Here is a 20092-nt window from a genome sequence, read left to right as displayed (position 1 = left end):
GGATGAATTCCTGTTGGGCTGGCAACTTGAGCCCTCACAGGTTTCAATCACCCTGACTACTAATTTTTGGTGAGAAGGATATGTTTTCCTAAGCATGGGATCCATTGCTTCCATATACACTGGTTATGTGATTGATAGTTGTGTTCATATAGGATTTAGTGGGGCATATAGAGGTATCTAAATGCCAACAGGAAGTGCTCTGATTCCCATCTACCTCAATTTGCTCTTGAGAAAAAAAAACAGTTTGATACTCTTCTAATCCCATCAGAGGGAGAAAAATGTGGTAGGCCTTATTTTTTTGGGATACAAAATCTGGTGCAGTATTCTTTTTTTCTTTTCTTTTTTTCCAGATCCGGGTAAATGATATCAACAAGTTGAAATTTGGCTCAGGTTGAGCCATCATCCTTCAATTGTGTGATTTTGGTTTCTCTCAGAAAGTAGGGAAGTCAGGTGCGGGCCAAACCCAAGCTTAATCAGTCCCTTGGAGGGCTTGCCTGCAAGCAGTGAACTTTGGCACAGGAAGAACTTGATTTTTCAAGAAAAAAACTATTTTTTCAGTAATCTCTCATTTTCTCCTTCATCTTACCAGTTTTTTCCCCATTTTTCAACAGACTGAAAGCTCTCCGTGTTGTGGAGGGAACCACAGATCAAAAGTTTCATTCTCTGGTTTTTTTCATTCTGTAATCAGAGCAACACACCATTGAACTCCCTCATGAGGCAATTTTTTTCCCTTTCAGAGTTAGACAGCCACCTGAAATATTGTATTCAGCTAGCCTACTGATCTCAGCTTTGTAATTCAAACTGCATGTGTGTGTCAGTGAGTCTGTGAGAATAGGGTATCTTGGGATTTTAGAGCACTCTCCACACAATTTTCCCTTTGGTGAACCCGGACGGCCAGGCATGTAGAGATGAGGGAATAAGCAATGGAGATGAAGCTATTTTTCCGGTGAGACTGGGCTGCCACCCAGACCCGCTCTGACTTATCACAAGTACCTGGCTTTGGAGGGCCCTGGTAGCCTGGGCTGGCACAATGTGCCCTTGCACAAAGCCCAACCTCTGAAGGAGGGACTTGCAGGTAATCACAAAATTTTGGAGTGAGGGATTCTGCCCTTTTGGTGGGGGTATTTCCCCTCCCCCCTCTCTGGTGTTTTCCCCTGAAAAATACTTCACGCCTGTGGTGCCAAATTAAAGGTCTAAAATTTCTCTTCCTTTTGGTGCCAATCAGAACAGTTTCCCTCCTCACACTGTCCTCCCTTTACCCTTTCAACATTTCTCATTTTTGGGTGTTTGGCCAGAACGATGTGGATTCAATTGAGATACAGAATTCTATCCTCTACCCACCTCAACTGTTCAGCAAGGACAAGAATTCCCCTCTGGTGTTCCTTCTATCATTTGTGGAGTACAATCAAGCTGAGATCCTCAGCTATCCTCTGCACTTCAGCTTGCTGTCTCACAATGAGTGTGTGCTGTGTAATTTCACTTTGATTCAAAAAGTTGGCCAAAAGCCAATGTTGCCAAAGCTCTCACACAAAAAAAAGGCCAATAACTCACAAGCCTCCCATTGGGAATGGGAGATGTTTCGCATCGGGGTGCTCTGCACCCGCAGTCCCAGGAGGCTTAGTTAAATCAGGACCTGCTCACCACGAGTGGCTTATTTAAGCTTGGGGTCACCCCTGGCCAGCCTGTTTAGCAAGCGGGTCTGATGGGCCGGGCCAAACCCTCTAATTCCTCGGAGAACCCGGCCCGGACCCGGCCCGGCTCAGGTAACCCGATGGGCAGCCCACCCAGTATGTAGCATCCTAGGAGACATTAATAAAAAGGCCAGCTTTAGGAGAAGATGATCACAAAACAGCAAAAATGTCTGCTCATTAGTGAGTCCCTCCCTTGAGTCTCCTGTTGAGTTGTAGGTAGCATGCATTTTGTGCCAAATAAGCTGAGGTAACTGCCAAAGGCCACCAAATCAAGCTCACTAGGTGAAAATGGCGGGAAAAAATGGCAAGCAATTACTGCTGTACATTGCAAAAAATGAGTGGACTAGCAAAAATAAATATATACAATTTAAGCTCAGTTGGTTGGGCTAACGGTGGATGTTGGAGTGTCGACAAAGATTTCAGGGTCGGGGAGTTCGAGAGAGCCGGGTGTTGTGAGCTTGTCTCTTAACCAACAGAAAAAATTGAACGGTCTACTAGATTGAATATACCCGGTCACTTGGAGGAATAAATGGAGAAGGAAGATTCCCGTGGAGCTCTCTGGACATCCGATCCACGGGTAGCCGGGAGGTAAGATGTGGACTGCATCCATTGGGCCCCTCAGCAGTTCTTCATAAGCTCTGAAGGCGGCCTTGTGATCGGTTCGGTGCTCCACAATCTTACCTGCCAGAACGTATGCGCCCACGAGTCCAACTGTCGTGCCCATCCCGGTCAGAGCGGATGGACAATAGCCGGAATCGCCGACCAAGACCACTCTTCCTTTCGACCAAGTTTTACATTTTGTTTGGACCATTCGTTGGAAATATAAGTCATCTGCGGCCTTGATTGCCTCGATGATCTTTTCCGATTGCCATCCCGTTCCCTGGTACAAATTGATTAGGTATTCCTTCTTGGTCTCTTCTGAGATTTGGGAAGTGGTCAGCGTTTCTGTCATCTCTCCAGACCACATGCCAAGAACCATCACCCTCATTTTACCATGCCCATCTGGACGGATAACCACTGAGGGACAATTTGGAATGTGGTACCAGTGACCCCATGGATCCATAGGCTCATCAGTTTTAGCCTCGTAGGAGAAAAGGCCTAGCCATTCGTCAGAGAGCTTCAGAGGGGCCCCTATTTCCTCTTTGAACACTTTTGAGCGGGTTTTTGAGTATGTGCCTTCAGCTACGATGAGGATGTCGTACTCCATGATTCTTGATTTATCGTTCTGTAAAGTGACTCGGATTGAATCTTCAGATTCATCGATAGTGTCAATCGCATCTCCAAATATGTATTCAACGTTGTCGGATAAGGAGGCGTCATAGAGGAGTTCGGCTAGTTGGGCACGAATGATTTCAACCTGGCTGGTAAAGTTGAACCCGTGTTGACCTAGAGGGAACTTTGCGCGGAGTTGATTGCTATTGTTGAAAAATTTGATACCGACTTGGTTGGTCATGCGCTCTTGAGCTGGCTCAAGAAGTCCCATGAGTTCCAGTACTTCGACTCCTGGTTCCGCGAGACTGATTAGGTGTCCTCCCTGGCGAACATTTTCCGAGCGCTCGAGAACGGTCACTTGGATTCCGGCCTTGGCCAACCAGAAAGCTATCACTGGCCCACTGACCCCGGCACCAGAAATTAAAACTTTCCGAATCTGGGCTGAAGATCCAGTGGAAGGTGTTGTTTGACTGTCACTGAACGAGTTTGTTCTGGCCATATTTGCGGTCGGTAATCTTGGGTACAAGCAGGAAACGAAAACGAAATGTTAGACAGCCAAACGGTACTTGTTTGGGGAAATTGTACTGTACTCACCTTTTATCGCTTGGTTAGTGTTTGTTCCCGTTTCTTGAGCTGTGGAATTGGGGATTAAGTGAGTGTGATGTGACGGAAGAATTGGGTAGAAAAATTGAAAGAGAAAATCGCGAGTGCGCCTGTTGGAGGGAAATAAGTATGCTTAGTACTAGTTATCCTCTCTGTGTGAGGGATTGATGAAATGAACGAGTGCTTGATTCGAGGTGTGCGAAATATGGAGGAAGAAGAGTGAATAATTTGGTAAAGCAGAGACGACTAGAACCTGGCTTTGTTCACTCGGCATCACTCGCTGAGCACCGTCCAATTCGAGAATGTCTTTTGTTTCTACCAGATCCGGTAAACACATCGAGATGAAAGTGCGACGGAACAAAAGCAACGGCTTGTTCCATTCCAGAAGAATGTACCCTAATGCATCCCGTCCTTGATTTTGCGACATTTTTTTCGCGAGGGCAGTGATATCTTCGGAGGAAAAGTGGCATTTGGACGGGCACTTCTCGCGGGGGCTCGCCAGCGATAAGCCAGAGTCCGAAGGAACGGGGCAAAATTCAAATGGTCTGCTACACTACGGCTCCAGTTGTTGAGCGGTGCCGACGTCGTTTTTGCCCCGGCGTCGGATTATGGTCAGGCCGACCGGGCGCGACGTCGGACATGCCAAAGGGTCAGCCTGACCTGTCCGACCAGGGTAAATTGACGCCAAAGTACCTTTGCCGACGGGAAGGCCAGTCCGACCATGCCGATGCGCTGGTCATCAGGGTCGGCCCGACGCATGGATCGAGCCGACAGTCCCGACGGGTGGGGCACGAGCGTCGGCTCGCCCGAAAGGTTGTCAGACAGTCGGCGGTCTGAGTAGACAAGCCGACCTGTCTGACAAGGCCTTCAGACAGCTCAATCTGACTGGTTCCTGCTCAGTCGGACCGACCTGTCCGTCGGCAAGGTCAAGAAATCACCTGAAAAAAGTGACCCTTGACCTATACCAAAATGATCTGCAAGAGTATCGGCAGATCATACACAGAAAGAAAAAATAAAAAGAAAAAATAAACCAGCTGCTTTGACTTTACCACAAATTTCAGGAAGGTTTTGCTCGGTAAGGGGTTGAAGTGGGATTGTATAGTATTATACAGGCTTATATTTTAAAGTGTTATGGGTGCAGTAGTATCCGTGCAGGTCTTGTGTTGTGCGCATTCCATGGTTCAGGTAGGGAGTTCGACCCCCGGGCGATCGTCTTTTTTGCATGATGCGACATCGCTGCCGTCGGGGTCAGTACAACCCACCCGCCCGATAGGTCGGGTACACATCGCACTTGACGTCGGCATCGAACCGACTGCTCAGTTCGACGCCGGGAGCCATCCGACTACCCCTTCAGACGCCGGGATCATCCCGACGCGTCCGACAAATTTCACCCCAGCGTCAATCCCACGTCGGCTTAGTGCGGGGTCGGCAGGGTGCTCACCGACGCAAGCGCCGACGTCGGCTAGACGTCAGAGTACACCCGTAGTGTACGCCCACTCTTAGTCTTTAGAGCATGATGGAACGTCATGCCCAGAGACGACGGCCTGTCATATATGAAAGGCCTCAGAAAGAGGCAACGAGGCTCCCAAATCCAAGCATCCTCCCCTCTGTAGCTTATCGAACCTTATTTTCAATATTATGCGTGCTGACATCTACTTCCCTAACATCATGCATGGTGCTCGAGAAAAACACTACCAGAGCTTTCGCGAAACGAACGGACGCGGCCATTTAGTCCACAGACGACCCAACGGCTGGGGGGCGTTTACACCTACGAGGAAAGAAGCCGGGGCAAGTCCTCGAGCGATCCCGGTTTTTCACCGTCTTCTTCTTTCAATCGAATTCTCTGAAGCCAATGGTACACGCTTATTTTGCCGTTGATCCATCGCCCGATAAACCACATAAGTCAAATCAGATCTTCACGGAGTTTTCAAATCTGCGGAGAGAGGCGTTGCAAAAGCATCCATGGGCTCGCGTATCCGCCAGAGTGGTCTCAAACACGTTCGCAATAGACTATCACTTCGCGCGACGTCCATGACATGCGACGGTTTGCGAAGAAAATTTCTTGCGTACAAGGTCAACTGTGATCTTATAGCCGACGATTTCGGCTTCATGACCACTTTCAGACATTTACATGACAATCCGCATGAACACATTTGCTCAGGAGAAATCTGCTCCTGACTATGATGTCTCCAATGGCGGCACCGTCTTTTGAAGCGATTTCTCCTGAGGAAACGCGGTCACGCGACTTGTCATATTGTATCTGAAAGCGGGCATAAATCCAACGTCATCGGCTATTGAAGTTTTTTTACAAACCACCCGTAATCGTATCATACGCGTCACGCCAAGGGAGGCAGGACAACCGATGATTCATGTGTTCGGGACCACCACGGTGGATGTAAGCTCGGTCATTATCGCCCGTTTGGGAAAGCTTGATGCGCTAAGATTGCTTTCTTTTGCCATTCTACTCGAATCACATGCAAGATGTTTATGTATGTAACAACATCGTCGAGAAACCAAGACTACAGATTAAAATGTATATTTCTAAATTCTATGGGATCACTCAAGAAAATCATTGTGATACAGATTCTAGAAGGTTGTTTGCTACAGAGCACACCTGCCGCATTGGCAAGCAGTATGAAAAATAAAAGGAAAGGATTGAGAGAGATCGATGAGGTTCAACTCCACTCTCGATACCCCAATCGAAAACGTATCGTCTCTTGTGGAAGTAAGTTGAACTCATTCGGTGACCAGCTTGAAGAGGAGTATGAGAGGTAAGAAGAGGATGTTCAAGATCCAGTGGTTCTCCTTTAAGTCTAACAACCACGGCTTGGACATCTTGTTCATCATAGTCGTTCGGCCGCTGGGATCGGTGGCCGGATCAACGGTGATCGGCCTGTTGCTGCGCACAGTTAGGTCCCAAGGAATATCGAGATTGAGATCTTTAAGGACTTTTTCAGCCGTCAGCTTGGAGCCACATGCAACTACTGGCACACCTGTCCCGGGACTAAGGTTTTACAAAAAGAAAAGAAAATGTTAAGCACTTTTCACCAATTGACGAGGGGGCTGTGCCTTGCTAAACTCACTGCGTAGAAGCTCCAACAAAATACATCCGCTTGATCGTATCATGCTTGATGTGAGGACGGAAGTTGATGACCTGGAAGATGTTGTGCGAGAGTCCAAGGATACTGCCTTTGAAGAGGTTAAGATCCTTCTCCCATGTGTGAGGTGTGTTCATTGATTCAGACTCGATCAGGTCTGAAAAGCGTTCACCCTCCTTGAGATCACCAGGCTGTAGGATATTGTTCTCCATCGTATGCAGAACAAATTCACGCGCATGGCTGATGATTTTTTCCCAATTCTTGGAGAGGTTGTTAGCGTGGAGATGACCGATCGGGACGAGAACAATCATAGCATCCTTGCCGTCAGGAGCCGCTGAAGGGTCGATTCGACTGGGGACATTGACGTAGAAACTCGGCTGATGAGGCATCGAATGGCCATCAAAAATAATGTCAAAACTTTCGCGATACTCCTTGGCCAGAAAGACTTGATGAGTGACGAGGGATGGAATCTTGCGTTTGATCGACCAGTAGAAGGAGATCGAGCTGCATGTCAACTGGGAATTTTCGAGCTTCTGAGTGTACTTGGTTTGTGGAAGCAGGTTGGAGTATGTCCAAACCAGGTCCGCATTCGATATAACCACATCGGCCTCAAGACGAGTTCCATTCTCTAGTTCAACCCCACACGCCTCACGCTTCTCGCCGTCTGATAAGATGATGCGCTTGACAGGGCTTGAGTAAAGTACTCGACCGCCATTCTTTTTTGTGATCGCTTCGAGGGATCGCGGGAGGCGATGGAAGCCGCCGACTGGGTACCATATCCCTAGAAGATGACGTCCCTGGCTGCCGTCAGTCGACCTCGGCAAATGGACGTGCTGCAGAGATGATGGGCACGTTACCTTGAGCCAGCTCGGTGTATTGAAGCAAGTTGTAAGTCGCAGGTGCCCGGTATGGAGACATGCCCACTAATTCCAAAGTAAGTCAAACGTTAGCAAGAGCTACGCCCAATCCATGGGTTGACGTGCTGAAACAAAAGTTAACTGACGGTACATGCTGGAGAAGGTAAATGCTCTGCGGAGACGTTCGCTCCAAAAGTAGTCCCTTGCTCTCCGATGAAGCTTATCAAATACGTGGATTTTCAAGGCCATCCTAAATCCCCGACCTTTTCGTCAAGAGCTGGTAATCATACAATGGCCGGATCATCGTTCTCACTTACCACACAAGCTCGAGTTTGAGAATGGACAAGAAGGTCGGATAGTCTTTGAGCAGAACCTCTTTGATCGAAACCTAGACAGATGTATTGATCATGAGACATGTTATTAGCCTTGGAGGTTGGTAAGTTCAATCCCAGTCACAAGCAGTTATACCTCGTAATGAGTTTGGCCCTATGAAAAGTAAATGTCGGTTTCAATAATCTGAAAGTCAGTTACAATCTCTTCAATCCGCTCTGGACGGGGACCGACCTCAGACATAAACCTCAAGAACCTGGCCCAGCCATCCTTGCCTTCAAACCGCTCAATTTCACTTTTCAATTTGGGCATGTTAGAAGAGAGCGTTACGGTTTCTTTGTCGTCAAAGTGCACCCTGGATATCGAGAGAACGATGAAGGGCCACAAAGTTTTGGTCAGTAAAAAAATAGACGAGAAAACCTGATCAAGGAAGGGCAGATAAGGGATGAAATACTGAACACATAGTTTGGATCACATCTCTTGAGCTGATACCATTTGTCAACTCGCTCGCCAAGGTCATCGAATAAATCTTCGAATATCTCGGGCATGAGATAAAAACCTGGTTAAATGTTTAGATGGGAGTGAAGCACAAGATTAGCTCGACGGGCTCACAGCCATCCACAGAATATTTCTATCTTGGCCAAATACCGGTGGAAATCAGTCGAAGGGGATATCAACACACTTGGACCGCGGTCGAACCTGAACCCATCCTTTTCGATTAAACTACACCTTCCGCCGCTGAAGTTATTCTTCTCCACGACGGTTACATCCAAACCAGCTTTTGCTAACCTGGCAGCAGTAGCAAGACCACCGACACCGGCGCCTATGTCGAAGAATAAAGTCAATCATCAAGTGTTCAGTTTTCGCACCGTCTTTCTTTTTGTAGCGGAAATACCACGAGCTGACCAATAATGATTACTTTCTTCTTGTCGGCTTGATGGTATGAATTTTCTACTGGCTTCGAAATAGATTTCATGCTGGACTCGGTAATCGAATGGGTCTTCAAGGCTGGAGGGGCTGATTTTTCTACTGGCTTGGGTACTGAGCTCATGTTGGACTCTGTGGTCTTCATGGCTGGAGGGGCCGACTTTTCTACTGGCTTCAATACTGAGCTCATGTTGGACTCGGTAGTCGCAGTCGAATTGGTCTTCATGGCTGGAGGGGCTGGCTTTTCTGCTGGCTTAGATACTGGACTCATGCTGGACTGGGTGGTCTTGACGGCTGAAGGGATTGCAGACATGGTAGACTTGGGCTGGGGCGCGATAAGCAAGTGGTATGCTCTGGTTGGGTATTCACCTGGGCCAATATAAGGAATGACCTTAAAGAAAATTATGTCTCAAGGATAGCAGGCGATGGCGATGGCGATGGCCGGCAGACTGGAAGCAGATCGTACAGGGTATTTGCGTGGATTGTCAAGTGCCACCCAGGTTCAGCCTGTTTGACAGAGGTACTTATAGCATATGTAGGGGCAGGGGGCACGGAGTAATGATGCAGCTACAACATGAATCTTGTGCATAGGGTAATTGCAGCTCGAAGCAAGACAGCCAGACGTGGATATGCCATCAGAATCGCTTGGGGTGGCCGATGGGCGGAGCCATGGGGGTGATGAGTGTTATCATTCGATTTTCAGTGAAGGTCGATGGCCATCGAACCCTGCGATTCTCAGCAGCCGCTTATCAGCAAACGCGTGACAAGTTCCCAGAATAAAGTCCGCCCATCGTCGATCTGGGCAGGCCAGGCTGGTGCAAGGTCACCACCAGAACATCAGACTTGCAGGCAAGATTATGTACCAAGTCCGGCTTCCTTTTTTGTACATATACAGTTCCTCGTTTACCTTTGACCCGCTTGGATATGGCTTCGCGTTTGTCTGGCAAAAACCACAAATCCAGCCAGATTTAGTGGTACAAAGTCAAGTAGACTGTGGCACAAGGATGGTTGGAACTTAGTACATGACTGACCGGGCGATAGATGGGAAACTCATCTCATCAAAAGTTCTTTGCCCAGAAGCAGGAGGTTGAGAGGCAGTCCGGAGACATGAGAAGCGCAAGTGGCATACTGCCAGAGGAAAAGTTGCGTCAAGTGGAGAGGGAAGATGGATGAATCATTGATGATCGAGCGTCAGTGAACCCGCGCCGCGCCTCTGGTCCGGGAGGGTCGGGACATCTCCCTCTGGACCATCTGGATCCGACTTGAGCTCAATGGTACTCTCAAGATTCATCACCCGGCCCAAACCATCTTGTAGACTACATCAGTGGAGTCCGATCCAACTACCAAGCCAGTCGGACTTCTCTACCTGTGCATCTTATCAGCAGAAGAGCCCTCCCGAGCCGAAACCGACGTCCGCAATCGCCGCTCAGCCGGCCAGCTTACTAAAAATAATCAACCAACAGATCCTCGTAAGTTTTGACGTCCACATCTGATCACTCGTTGATACCTTCTTATGCAAGAGTCCTATCGAGAGCGAAAACTCACACTAATTCTTATTTTCAAAGGCTTCCGGACCAATCTCAGTCCCGGTGTGGATGAAGTTATGTTTACATCATCCTACACTCGGTTATTATTCCAGAACCGATCGATCGAATAAATCCGATCCATTCGGTCAACAGGGAGACTTTATCACCAGTCCGGAAATCAGCCAGGTCTTTGGAGAGGTTTGTCGTCCTTACTTCAGAACGCTTGGAATTGGTCTTGTACTCATTGTCCTCCTGTTTATTCATTTATTTTCTAAATGTAATCTTTAGTTAATTGCGATCTGGTTTATTAGTCGATGGCAAGCTGCGGGCAGCCCAACACGGACCCGAATCGTTGAACTTGGTCCGGGGAGAGGGACGTTAATGGCAGATATAATCAGAGTGAATGACACATTCCTCTCGCAATCTTACCACAGCAGGTTTTCTGATGAAGCTGTAATGTTTCTAAGACTTTCAAATCAATAAGAGCGTTTGATAATGTAGATCTCTCGGTTCATTTGATCGAAAACAGTCCGTTCATGCGAGCACTTCAGGATCAAAAACTCTCTCCCTTCGATGATCTCAAGGAGAAAGTTAGTTGGTCTGATCGGATTGATGAGGTAGGCAAAGGTATGCTTGCATACCCCCCCCCCCCCCCCCACAAAATCGTATACCCTTCTTTTTTTAATCAGTTGTTTGACTGCCCGGCTGAATGATTATAAAACACTCGTCAACTAGTTGATGACCGATGGACAATGGTGATCGCCCACGAGTTTTTCGACGCTTTACCCGTGCATATCTTCCAAGTTTGTTATTCGCCCATTATTTTTCGCTTTTCAGCCCCAGTCCAAAGGGAAGAAAGAAAAGACTGATTTGAACTCCTTAGCACACGTAGAAAACGGCGATGGGATTTCGAGAAGTGATGATCGATCTCAACAACGCAGACATGTCTCCGACAGATAAATCGCTCCGATTCGCGCTTTCTCCTGGGCCCACATTGGCTTCTCAAATGTTAATTTCAGAAGAACATCAGAAGCTGCCCGTGGGTGCCAAGTTGGAGGTATCACCCAGTGCCACCCAAATCGCAGGTGGGATTTCACAGCTGCTGAGATCCGAGGGAGGTGGCACTGGATTAATTGTCGATTACGGAGCCGACCGCCATTTCTCACACTCCATACGAGTCAGTCTTTCCTTTTCGCTTGTCGATCCTGGCGTGTCCATGTCCACTGAGTGGCTGAGGATGGCTTGTGGATCAGGGATTCTACCAACACCAAGTTGTCGATCCACTCAGTCGGCCAGGGTTGACGGACATCACAGCAAATGTTGATTTTGCCAGCTTGAAACGAGCACTCAATCCAAACGGTCTGTGAAAACCAATCCTAGCTTGCGGGGGAAAAAGAGGAAGGACTGACAAAGTGTTATTATGCGCTTGGGATGCGAATCTAGTGCAAACGTATGGACCAATCACTCAGCGACAGTTCCTCTTATCGATGGGCATCGAAGTGCGAACCAAGCGATTAAAGCAGTCTTCATCCCTGACTGAGGATAGTTCCCAGCGACTGATTTCTCCCTTGGGGATGGGAGAACAGTACAAGTTCTTGGGATTCGAAAGTCTTCCTAGTCGTTTCTCGTCAACCGACGCTCCTCAGGAAGTCTACCCTTTCGTGTCCTGATGACCGGGAGTGTTGGTTGACCAATCATTCCCGTGTCACTTGGGTTCTTCAATTGGCTCTTCTCGCTGCTTTTACATTAAGAACTTGAATTGAGGCATTCTCTGTTTCTGGACGTCCAATTGGCTTACCCCAATACCCTCTCTCAGTGTCACCTCAATTCTGATTGGGGCTTAACGCGAGCTCGTCCATCTTCTCTATCGAACGCACGAGGTGCGGGAGATCGCGAGTGACTGCCCCGCAGGTCATGATAGGAAACTCCTCCATGTCGCTCTGATCTTTACAACCCTCAAAAGTTACTACATCGAGAAACACACACTGGTCGATATCCAGTTCGTTGAAGAAGACAGCAAAACGAAACAAATATCCGAATATTGTTCTTCTCGGCAGGAGCCGGATGCTGAATGTGCACATATCTGCATATGAGCAATTAACACCTTTCAAGAGCCGAAGAGCCGACTTGACAAGCAGTGAAGATAAATATTTACATGTGCCAGCTACCTAAATATTTAGATATATACAAAACAATTAGTGTCAATCTATCTGTGTGATATTCAGATATATATTTGGATAGTTTCGATGGGGACGAGTCACCAGATTGGCATTCTTTCCTATTCCCTCCCACATCACACATCTTTATGACTTCCATACAGGCGAGTTCATACCACACAAAGGGTTGCGTGTCAGACAGAGTGCGGGCTGTTGGGTGAAGAGAGTTCAAGCCGAGCAGCCTTGTATTTACATCTTTTGTGAGGTTGGGGGCTTGGTTGTATTTAAGCTTAAAGTGGTGATATTCTGAAGGGGTTATCTTGTGTGATGTGGGATGGATGTATGCATGGTTTGGTTCCGATCGGGTTCGGATTTGCAGGGCTCTGTATTGTGTTATGTAAGCCGGGGGGTGGGTTTGTCAGCCGTCGACGGTTTCCTGTCGAGCAGCAACCATCGCCAGATGACTGAAACACCGGCAGACGAACACAGAACACGATAATTTAACAAGCAGCAGCCAGCCGTTCATCCGGGAAGACACCAACTGAGGATGCTCAGCAGCAGCACCCGAACGAGCTCACCACCCTCAGCCAGCCCACCAAACTCAGCCATCCAGCCCCAGGCCAGCAGCTCCGAAACACCCAGCTCACCCAGGACAAACCTCAGCTCATCAGCCAGAGCCTGCTCACCAGCGACCACCGATCGAACCAGCCTGCCGATCGACCAGCTCTCCCCCGCCAGCAACAGCCACCACCACCCCCACAAACGCACCCTCACCACACGCTCCCAATCCTCACAACTCAGCAGCATCCTCTTCGGCACACCCTCATCCACAACCGATCAGTCATCAGACCGGCCCCCGAGCAGCACCATGTCCCCGAGAGATGCCGATCAGCCCCAGTCGACCAGCAGACAGAGACTGCCCTCGTTCAACTTCACCCCGGATGACGAAAGCATCGAAGAACTACTGAAAACACTGGGATACAGCCCAGGACAGTCCAGAGCAAACTCACTCGCCCTCAGAAACCACCCCCGGACCGATCCCACCCACCAACGCGAAGCCGAATCCCGCGCACCGTTGGTCATGCTGGACATCGATGGCCAAGAATTCTCGGTCCATGAACATTCCCTAAGCCCTGTTTCGTCAGTCCTTCATCTCTTTCTACATAGAAACCCCAATTACTGTCTGTCGAGCTGACTGAATACTCTGTACTCCAGTGAGCGCACCGAACTCGATACCGAGTCCTCAAAGACGAACAGCAGCAAACGGCGGCCATTGGTCCAGAGCGTGCTCTCCCATAGATTCCAGTCTGGCATCCAGTCCACAGCTCCACTCACTCTTTCACCCAAGCCAAAACATCTCTCACCATCCCCATCCAGCCCTCGTCCATCATCCACCTCATCTCTACCAGCCGGTTCCAAGCAGATCGACCATCCCAGTCACTTCAGCCAACCCGTATACCAAAACAGGCCCACCTCCTTCGGAAACCACTCTCCAAACTCTCTCAGTCCTGTTTACAACACCAAGTCAACCCATCTCCTCTCCTCGCCACCCGCCCCAGGAAACAGCAGTCTTGGCCACCCCTCCCTCAACCGACTACCCAAAAAGACTTCACAGCTCATCCAACTCTTCGAAAACACGACCAACCGATCTCCATCAAACATACCCACCTCCACCCCTCCCAACAAACTGCATCCCATCAATCGGATCCAATCTTCTCCGAATTCAAGAGTACCACCCGAAAACCATCTTCGCGCAAAATCTCCTCAAGCACCAGTCCCCCCAACCCAAACAAGAGAAGCTTCAAACTTCAATCTCACCGATCACCTCGCAGGCAGATCAAACTCCCCACAGATCAAAACCTCAGTACCACATTCACCAGCCGCGGGATCAATCGAAAGTCTGAATTCACCAGCATCACTCGGACCGAGTATGACAGAACAAGAGTGCTTGCGGTTGCGGAAAGAGCGTCGAGAGCGGATAGCGATGGCCTCCAAAATTCATGCAGCAGCTTCCCGGACAAAAGTTGATAGTCAACCAGCGTACTTGGAGCCCCCAAGTCCAATGTCCGATCAGTTCCTCAAGCATCGCAAATCAGTAGCATCTTCGATCACGTCAAGGATAAGCGACGTTCAAGTCCTCCATTCCGGTGCGATCTGGTATCGGAATCCACAGACGAATCAGTGGAGACAGACCCGAGGGATCCTGACGACAGAGGCCGTCTATCTGATGAATGAGAATGGCGAGGTCGATCAAAACTCACCCGATCAAGCCATCGAGCTCAGACTCGGTGGCTGTATATCCGTCGAAAGTGTCAGAAGCAAACGCTCCTACGGCCCCGATTTTGATGAACCTCATCTCCATATCCTCAGAATCGCCTGGGCCGAGTTCGATCCTCGCTCAAATTCTCGCACCGAATATGAGGAATTCCTGGGTTGCAGTCGGGCTACCCAGCGTGCTGACTGGGTAGGGGCAATTTGGTTTGTTCTTAACCCTCACTATCCGTTTTTTATTTCTTTGTGCTTGTCGAAGTGGCTTGCTGATTGATCCGACTTCCATTTGTTCATCAGGCAGGCTGCTCACGATCTAGGTGGATTTGTCGACCAGCCTGATATACCCCTCCGAGGCAATCCGTCTCCTCCGAAGTCTGGCCAACCCAATAATCAACTCGCAACCAGTCAACCGGCTCCTGAAACCGGTCAACCTAATATTCCTGCCCTAGCTCTGCCGCCTCAGCAGGAATGCAGCCCCAGACTGGATCCGGTCTCGCTCGTGGACCGTGCAATTTCAGTTGGTCCTATCGAAACTCGCCAACTTCAGCCTTCTTCGCCGGCTCAACTCCAACCGCCTCCGTCCTCTGCAGTCAGCAGTCGAACATCTGAAGCTTCTACTGGCACGACTAACTTGCAAAGTGAACTAGATCGTGACTTGGTTGCCTTTCAACAGGCTCCAAACCCTCAAACCCATTCACCCGCTTACCACTTGTATTCCGAAGAAACTGGGCCCAGAGTGCAAGAAAATTACAACGAAATCAGTGAACTAGATCGTAATTACCCAATCAATCCCAATCTGGAGCAAAACTACATGCGGCCTCGATCACCTGAACTGGATATCTTTGCAATGCTGGATAGGATGAGTGTCAAGGGCTCAATTCACCGAAACACGGCGGAGTTTTACGACCCTCCCAAGCCCGATTCCCCCAAACCGCAACAAGCTCAGGATATGCACGTTCCCCAACCGATCGGTAGCAGCGGCCAAGCAAACATAACAGCGCTTGAAGAAACTGCAGCTCAGAGTCACCGCAGCCCTTCGCGCCATTCGTATCATACCATCCGACCGACATCTGCCACCGGAGTTCACGAGCAACTGCTCGATTCACCCCGCTCATCAGCAGTTGGGTCACGGTCCAGTCATAAGGAGCATCTTTCAGAGGTCAGGTCCACGACTCAACCCACACACGCCAGCCAGAATGGACATTTGAGTGTGACGCCCTCTCTCACCAACCAGCGACCGTCTGGCTCGAGCCCTCGCGAGCCTACAACTGCACGGCAAGCAAGAGGGGCCTGGTCAGATACGGATCGATTATCTAATCAAACTGATAATATCCTCTCGGGATCCAACCCGGCTCGAGCAGTACAGAGAGATTTGCGCAGGATTCTGAAGACTATCGAGCGCAATGATTCTTACCGGGCTGCTGAATCAGACTCATTGGGCCATTACCTCGATAGCATTCAAAATCAGCTCCAAAACGTCGCGGTTAAGCTCCGTGGTCACCAGGCCGAACGTGAACCCAATTATCCCGTGAAGGAGAGCGATGAACCCACGATAGCAGATAAGGTAGACTACATGCTGAGTCTGTAAGTCACCTTCCAATTACAGTGTTCCTCTATTTTCTGTATGGCTGATCGCTTCCAAAAAAAACATCAGGTGTAACATTTTGCTCGAGAGTCAACACAAGGTCTCTAGTGCAGTTGAGAAAAACCTGCAAGCTCACGGTGTTAGCATCAGCGGTCGATCAGCCCACACGCGATCTATGACATCGAATGCAAATCCCAGTCGGCGTTCCTCGCGTGTGCCCACCGAACCCGGGATGCCAAGGCCAGCGCCACTGACGCCTCAGCCTGAGGGTAGTTTAGATACCGATCGGATACCTTCAACCGATCGGCTCGACTCACCGCCCCTGCCGCCCCTTCCTGAGGCGAATGGAGGTGAAGAGTCTATCCCCAATATTCAAGAAGACCCCTCCGAAAGTCCCACCGAGCTACCGCCCCCAGTAGCAATCCAGGAAGCTGGCCTGAGTCGGATCGAAAACTTGTTGGTCGAACTACTCTCTCGAGTGGATGAGTCCGCCCAACGACAGCAGAAAGAACCACCGCCTGCGGTACCTGACAAGGATCCCGGCGGCGATGGACAGTCCACTCGCTCAGCTCGATCGCATGTCGGCACTGAGAGTGAGACGCTGGATTTGGACGCCGATGTGGCCCTCTGGAAGTCGAGGGGCAACGGTGTCTCTGCCAGCCATCCTGCGGGCTCGTGGAATCATGACTTGAGACGTCGACTTGGACAGAGCGTCACCAGCCACACGGCTAGTGTCTACCCTCCTACCGAAGCAGAAACTCCCTCGTCTTCGGACCAACCTGCTCCGCAAGTGATTCCAGTAAGTTTTTTTTTCTTCTTGATTACTCTCTTAGTTCTGGATGGCAGTGATCTATGGAAATCCTAAGCTTGTTGATTTGTCTAAAAACACAGGATTATAACCTCGCTTATGAGGCGGAGGAACAAGTGGCGCGCCGGATTGCAGATGAACGTGCTCGGGCTGCTCGAAGGCTCGAGGGAGTCTCGACGCCATTCGGCTATCGACAATCGATCGGCCAAGGATATCCTGCATCCGTCAAACCTCGAGTGCCCAGTCATCTCTCTCAGCCAGCTCCCACGGTCCCTCCTAATCAAGACCAACAAGCCGATGATCCCTACTTGCGCTCTGCTCAGAATGACCCTCGTCTGTCCCGCCCTGATCTTGAACAAAGTCATTGGTCTTCTACCGTACGTATCGTTCTTGGTGGCCTTGAAGTAAATTATCCAGATTGGAGTTTTTTAATAAGCGTTTGTTTGGTACTCTCTAGACGCCCACGGCTGAGGAACCGGTTCGTGTTGTTTCTCGCCCTGGCCGTTATTTGAGTCTTCTTCATCAAGTGTCCTCAAGCTGAGAATGTTCCTGCTTCTACCACTGATAGGATGATTCTGCGCCGCCACCGCCGCCTCCGAAAGATGACCAATTCGTGTCTCAGCCTCCAAGTCAACCAGCTCTTTCAGTCCGCACACCCAGTCGAGTTGCCTCCAGAGCGATCTCACACCAGTCCACTGCACGCCCTCTTTCAGTCGTTTCCAGTCAGCCAGCTCCCATCCCTGCTCCCCCTCCGGTATCAACAGAGGAACTGCGGAATGTTGTCAATGAAGCTCTGCAACACGTCAGTTTCCTCATTTGCTTAAAATGTTTTTTTTTTTTTTCGCTGATGGGGCTCTTCGGGTCGGTTATTTTTAGCATTCCACTGAGCAGGCGCCTGTCCTCGAAGAGGTCGTAACCTTGTTGCGCACTCAGGATCAAGGTAAACATCCATCTTTTACACTCTGATTTTTTAGACGACTGAAAAGGGCATTCTTCTTCTTCTGCATGATCAGTCAATCAGGCCTCAGTTCTTAATCAAGCAGAAGTGTCGAGGTATTTGACACAACTGAATACACATCTAGAGGGAGTACTTCATAAAAAGAATGACGAGATCCTACAGATCGGAGAGAATGTTGGACGGCTAGAGAAACAGTTGGCTGTCCTAGTCGAGCAGTCGCAAGAAATTTCAGCCGTTATCCCCCTCATGAAGTCGGCCGCCTCTACCTCAGCACCGCCGCCCGAACAAGCCCCGACCTCGATTGATCAGCCCGATGAGGCTTTCAGCAGAAACATGGATGCTGAGCCTCCCACCGAGCCCCAGATGGATGTCGATCCCGGGCCCGATGGCCCTGTTGACGTGTCCGTTCATCCGCAAGAGGGTGACCAGTTGGATGCCCCCTTGGAGGATGGAGAACCCCACGGTATGGCATGCTCCTCCGACTAAATAAGCAAAAGCCACACCACTGATCGATTATTTGTTTTCAGTTACGCTGATGAGCAAGAAGCCCTCGGTTGGGTATCGGATCACCGGCCCACGGGCACGAAAGATCAGCTTCAGCAACAAAGGCCTCAAGGGACCCCGGATGCCTTCGGGGCTTGCGACAATGGGCAAGCTGTGGGGCGGGCCTGTGCCGGCGGCCGACCGGGCCTCCCGATGGGGCACCGCCGCCGGCGGATCTCTTAAGCGCGTGCCCACTAAGTCCAGTCATGTCTCTGAGAATCCCGCGGCCGTCGAGGCCGCTCTCTCGGCCGTCAATCCTGACGACCCCGTCGGGCAGGAAGCGCTCAGTCAGATGGACAACATCGATGATGATAGGGCTGGTACCATCGCATTAGGGTCAGTTCTCTCGAGCCCCATCATCCGGATTATCTCCCTCATCGTCCTGAAAACCGGGGGTGTTATTTATTATTATTGTTTCTGGGTTAAAGGGTCTCGCACATCTTGAAGTTCTTGAGAGAGAATACCGAGAAGGAGGAGCTTCGCCGGCAGAAGAAGGAGGAGGAAAAGGCCGCCAAGCCCCAGCCTGCTATCCCTGATGAGATGGAACAACGCAGGGCGAAGATCGAGGAGCTGCAGCTGAGGCGAGAAGCGACTCTGGCGGAAGATAAAGCAAAACGTCAGTATACAACACAACACATGTTTTTTAAGCGAGTGGAATGTTCATCGGTGTGTAATTCTTTCATGGTTTGTAGATATGGAGGCGATGATGCAAGCAATGAAACAACAAGCGGCCGAGCATGACCGACTGTTGAAGAAGATCTCAGAGGAACTCGAGGCCAAGAACTCCCAGCTCCATCCCGAGGTGGAGGAAGAAGAGCGCAAGAAACGATACGACGACGCGATGGCGGATGTGAATAACGTGTTGACTACCGTTGAGAGCGGGGTGATGGCCCATCTTGAAGACTTTAAAGCCCAGATGCTGAACGAGGTACGTCTGTCCTGCCCTCCTCCTCTGGACCCCCAATCAATCTTCCGCGGCTTCTTGTCTGGCCTCTGATCGTCGGTTCTCTGCGGCTACATTCTCTCTACAGATGAAACAGACGTTTGAGAAAGTGGGCGAGTTGCGCGAACAGAAGCAGCAGATCCAAGCCGACATCGCGGACATGTTATCATACATGAGCAAAGTACGAGGCGGCGGGCCGGACGTAAGTGATCGATCAACCACGAGAAGAAAAGATGCACGAGCTGATGGGGATGTGTGTGTTTTTGGTAGCCTCGATGGCAGTACCCGAGTCCGGTGCCGAGTCTGGCGGGGGGCCCGGAGGGCTCGACGGTCGGCGGCCCCGCCGGCACGCCCGTCGGCCCTTACGCCCACCTCTCGCCCATCCCCGAGAGCTATCCCAGCCCCCATACCGACTTGCCCGAGCGCGACGGCACCGAGGCCGGCGTCGCGCGCAGCGTCGTCGGCTTCGGGCCTCGCTCGCCCGGCAGACGCTGATGCCCCTTCCTCTTCCTCGCTCTTTATACCCCCCCCCCCTTCGCTCTCATACTATGTATCCTTACGCTTGATATACCGGACCTCTCTTC

At 50.1% G+C, this 20092-nt stretch overlaps 4 protein-coding genes across 4 annotated transcripts; 2 read left to right on the top strand and 2 right to left on the bottom strand.

Annotated features, from left to right (window-relative positions):
• Window positions 1–2064: 2064 nt before the first annotated feature.
• On the bottom strand, window positions 2065–3402 carry PtA15_8A422 (uncharacterized protein; the record flags this gene model as incomplete). The annotated part of the gene is made up of 1 exon (XM_053171851.1): window positions 2065–3402. One exon carries the CDS (start codon window positions 3400–3402, stop codon window positions 2065–2067), a length of 1338 nt encoding a protein of 445 aa, XP_053023073.1.
• A 2840-nt stretch (window positions 3403–6242) lies between these two features.
• PtA15_8A421 (uncharacterized protein) lies at window positions 6243–9031 on the bottom strand (the record flags this gene model as incomplete). The annotated part of the gene is made up of 10 exons (XM_053171850.1): window positions 6243–6510; window positions 6590–7385; window positions 7462–7527; window positions 7608–7711; window positions 7779–7849; window positions 7930–7947; window positions 8026–8146; window positions 8251–8350; window positions 8474–8614; window positions 8698–9031. The coding sequence occupies 10 exons, from the start codon at window positions 9029–9031 to the stop codon at window positions 6243–6245; spliced, it is 2019 nt and encodes a 672-aa protein (XP_053023072.1).
• Window positions 9032–9989: 958 nt separating this feature from the next.
• On the top strand, window positions 9990–11914 carry PtA15_8A420 (uncharacterized protein; the record flags this gene model as incomplete). The annotated part of the gene is made up of 8 exons (XM_053171849.1): window positions 9990–10187; window positions 10284–10442; window positions 10533–10643; window positions 10712–10871; window positions 10980–11047; window positions 11137–11421; window positions 11498–11603; window positions 11688–11914. The coding sequence occupies 8 exons, from the start codon at window positions 9990–9992 to the stop codon at window positions 11912–11914; spliced, it is 1314 nt and encodes a 437-aa protein (XP_053023071.1).
• A 1033-nt stretch (window positions 11915–12947) lies between these two features.
• Window positions 12948–20003, top strand: PtA15_8A419 (uncharacterized protein; the record flags this gene model as incomplete). The annotated part of the gene is made up of 15 exons (XM_053171847.1): window positions 12948–13123; window positions 13202–13540; window positions 13616–14878; window positions 14969–16255; window positions 16326–17055; window positions 17148–17441; window positions 17522–17542; window positions 17633–17866; window positions 17941–18004; window positions 18078–18485; window positions 18550–18901; window positions 18994–19181; window positions 19258–19493; window positions 19597–19710; window positions 19779–20003. The coding sequence occupies 15 exons, from the start codon at window positions 12948–12950 to the stop codon at window positions 20001–20003; spliced, it is 5931 nt and encodes a 1976-aa protein (XP_053023070.1).
• Window positions 20004–20092: the final 89 nt, after the last annotated feature.

Source organism: Puccinia triticina, chromosome 8A, assembly GCF_026914185.1.
Source record: "Puccinia triticina chromosome 8A, complete sequence".
Lineage (NCBI taxonomy): Eukaryota > Fungi > Basidiomycota > Pucciniomycetes > Pucciniales > Pucciniaceae > Puccinia > Puccinia triticina.
This window is presented reverse-complemented; position numbering and strand designations above follow the sequence as displayed.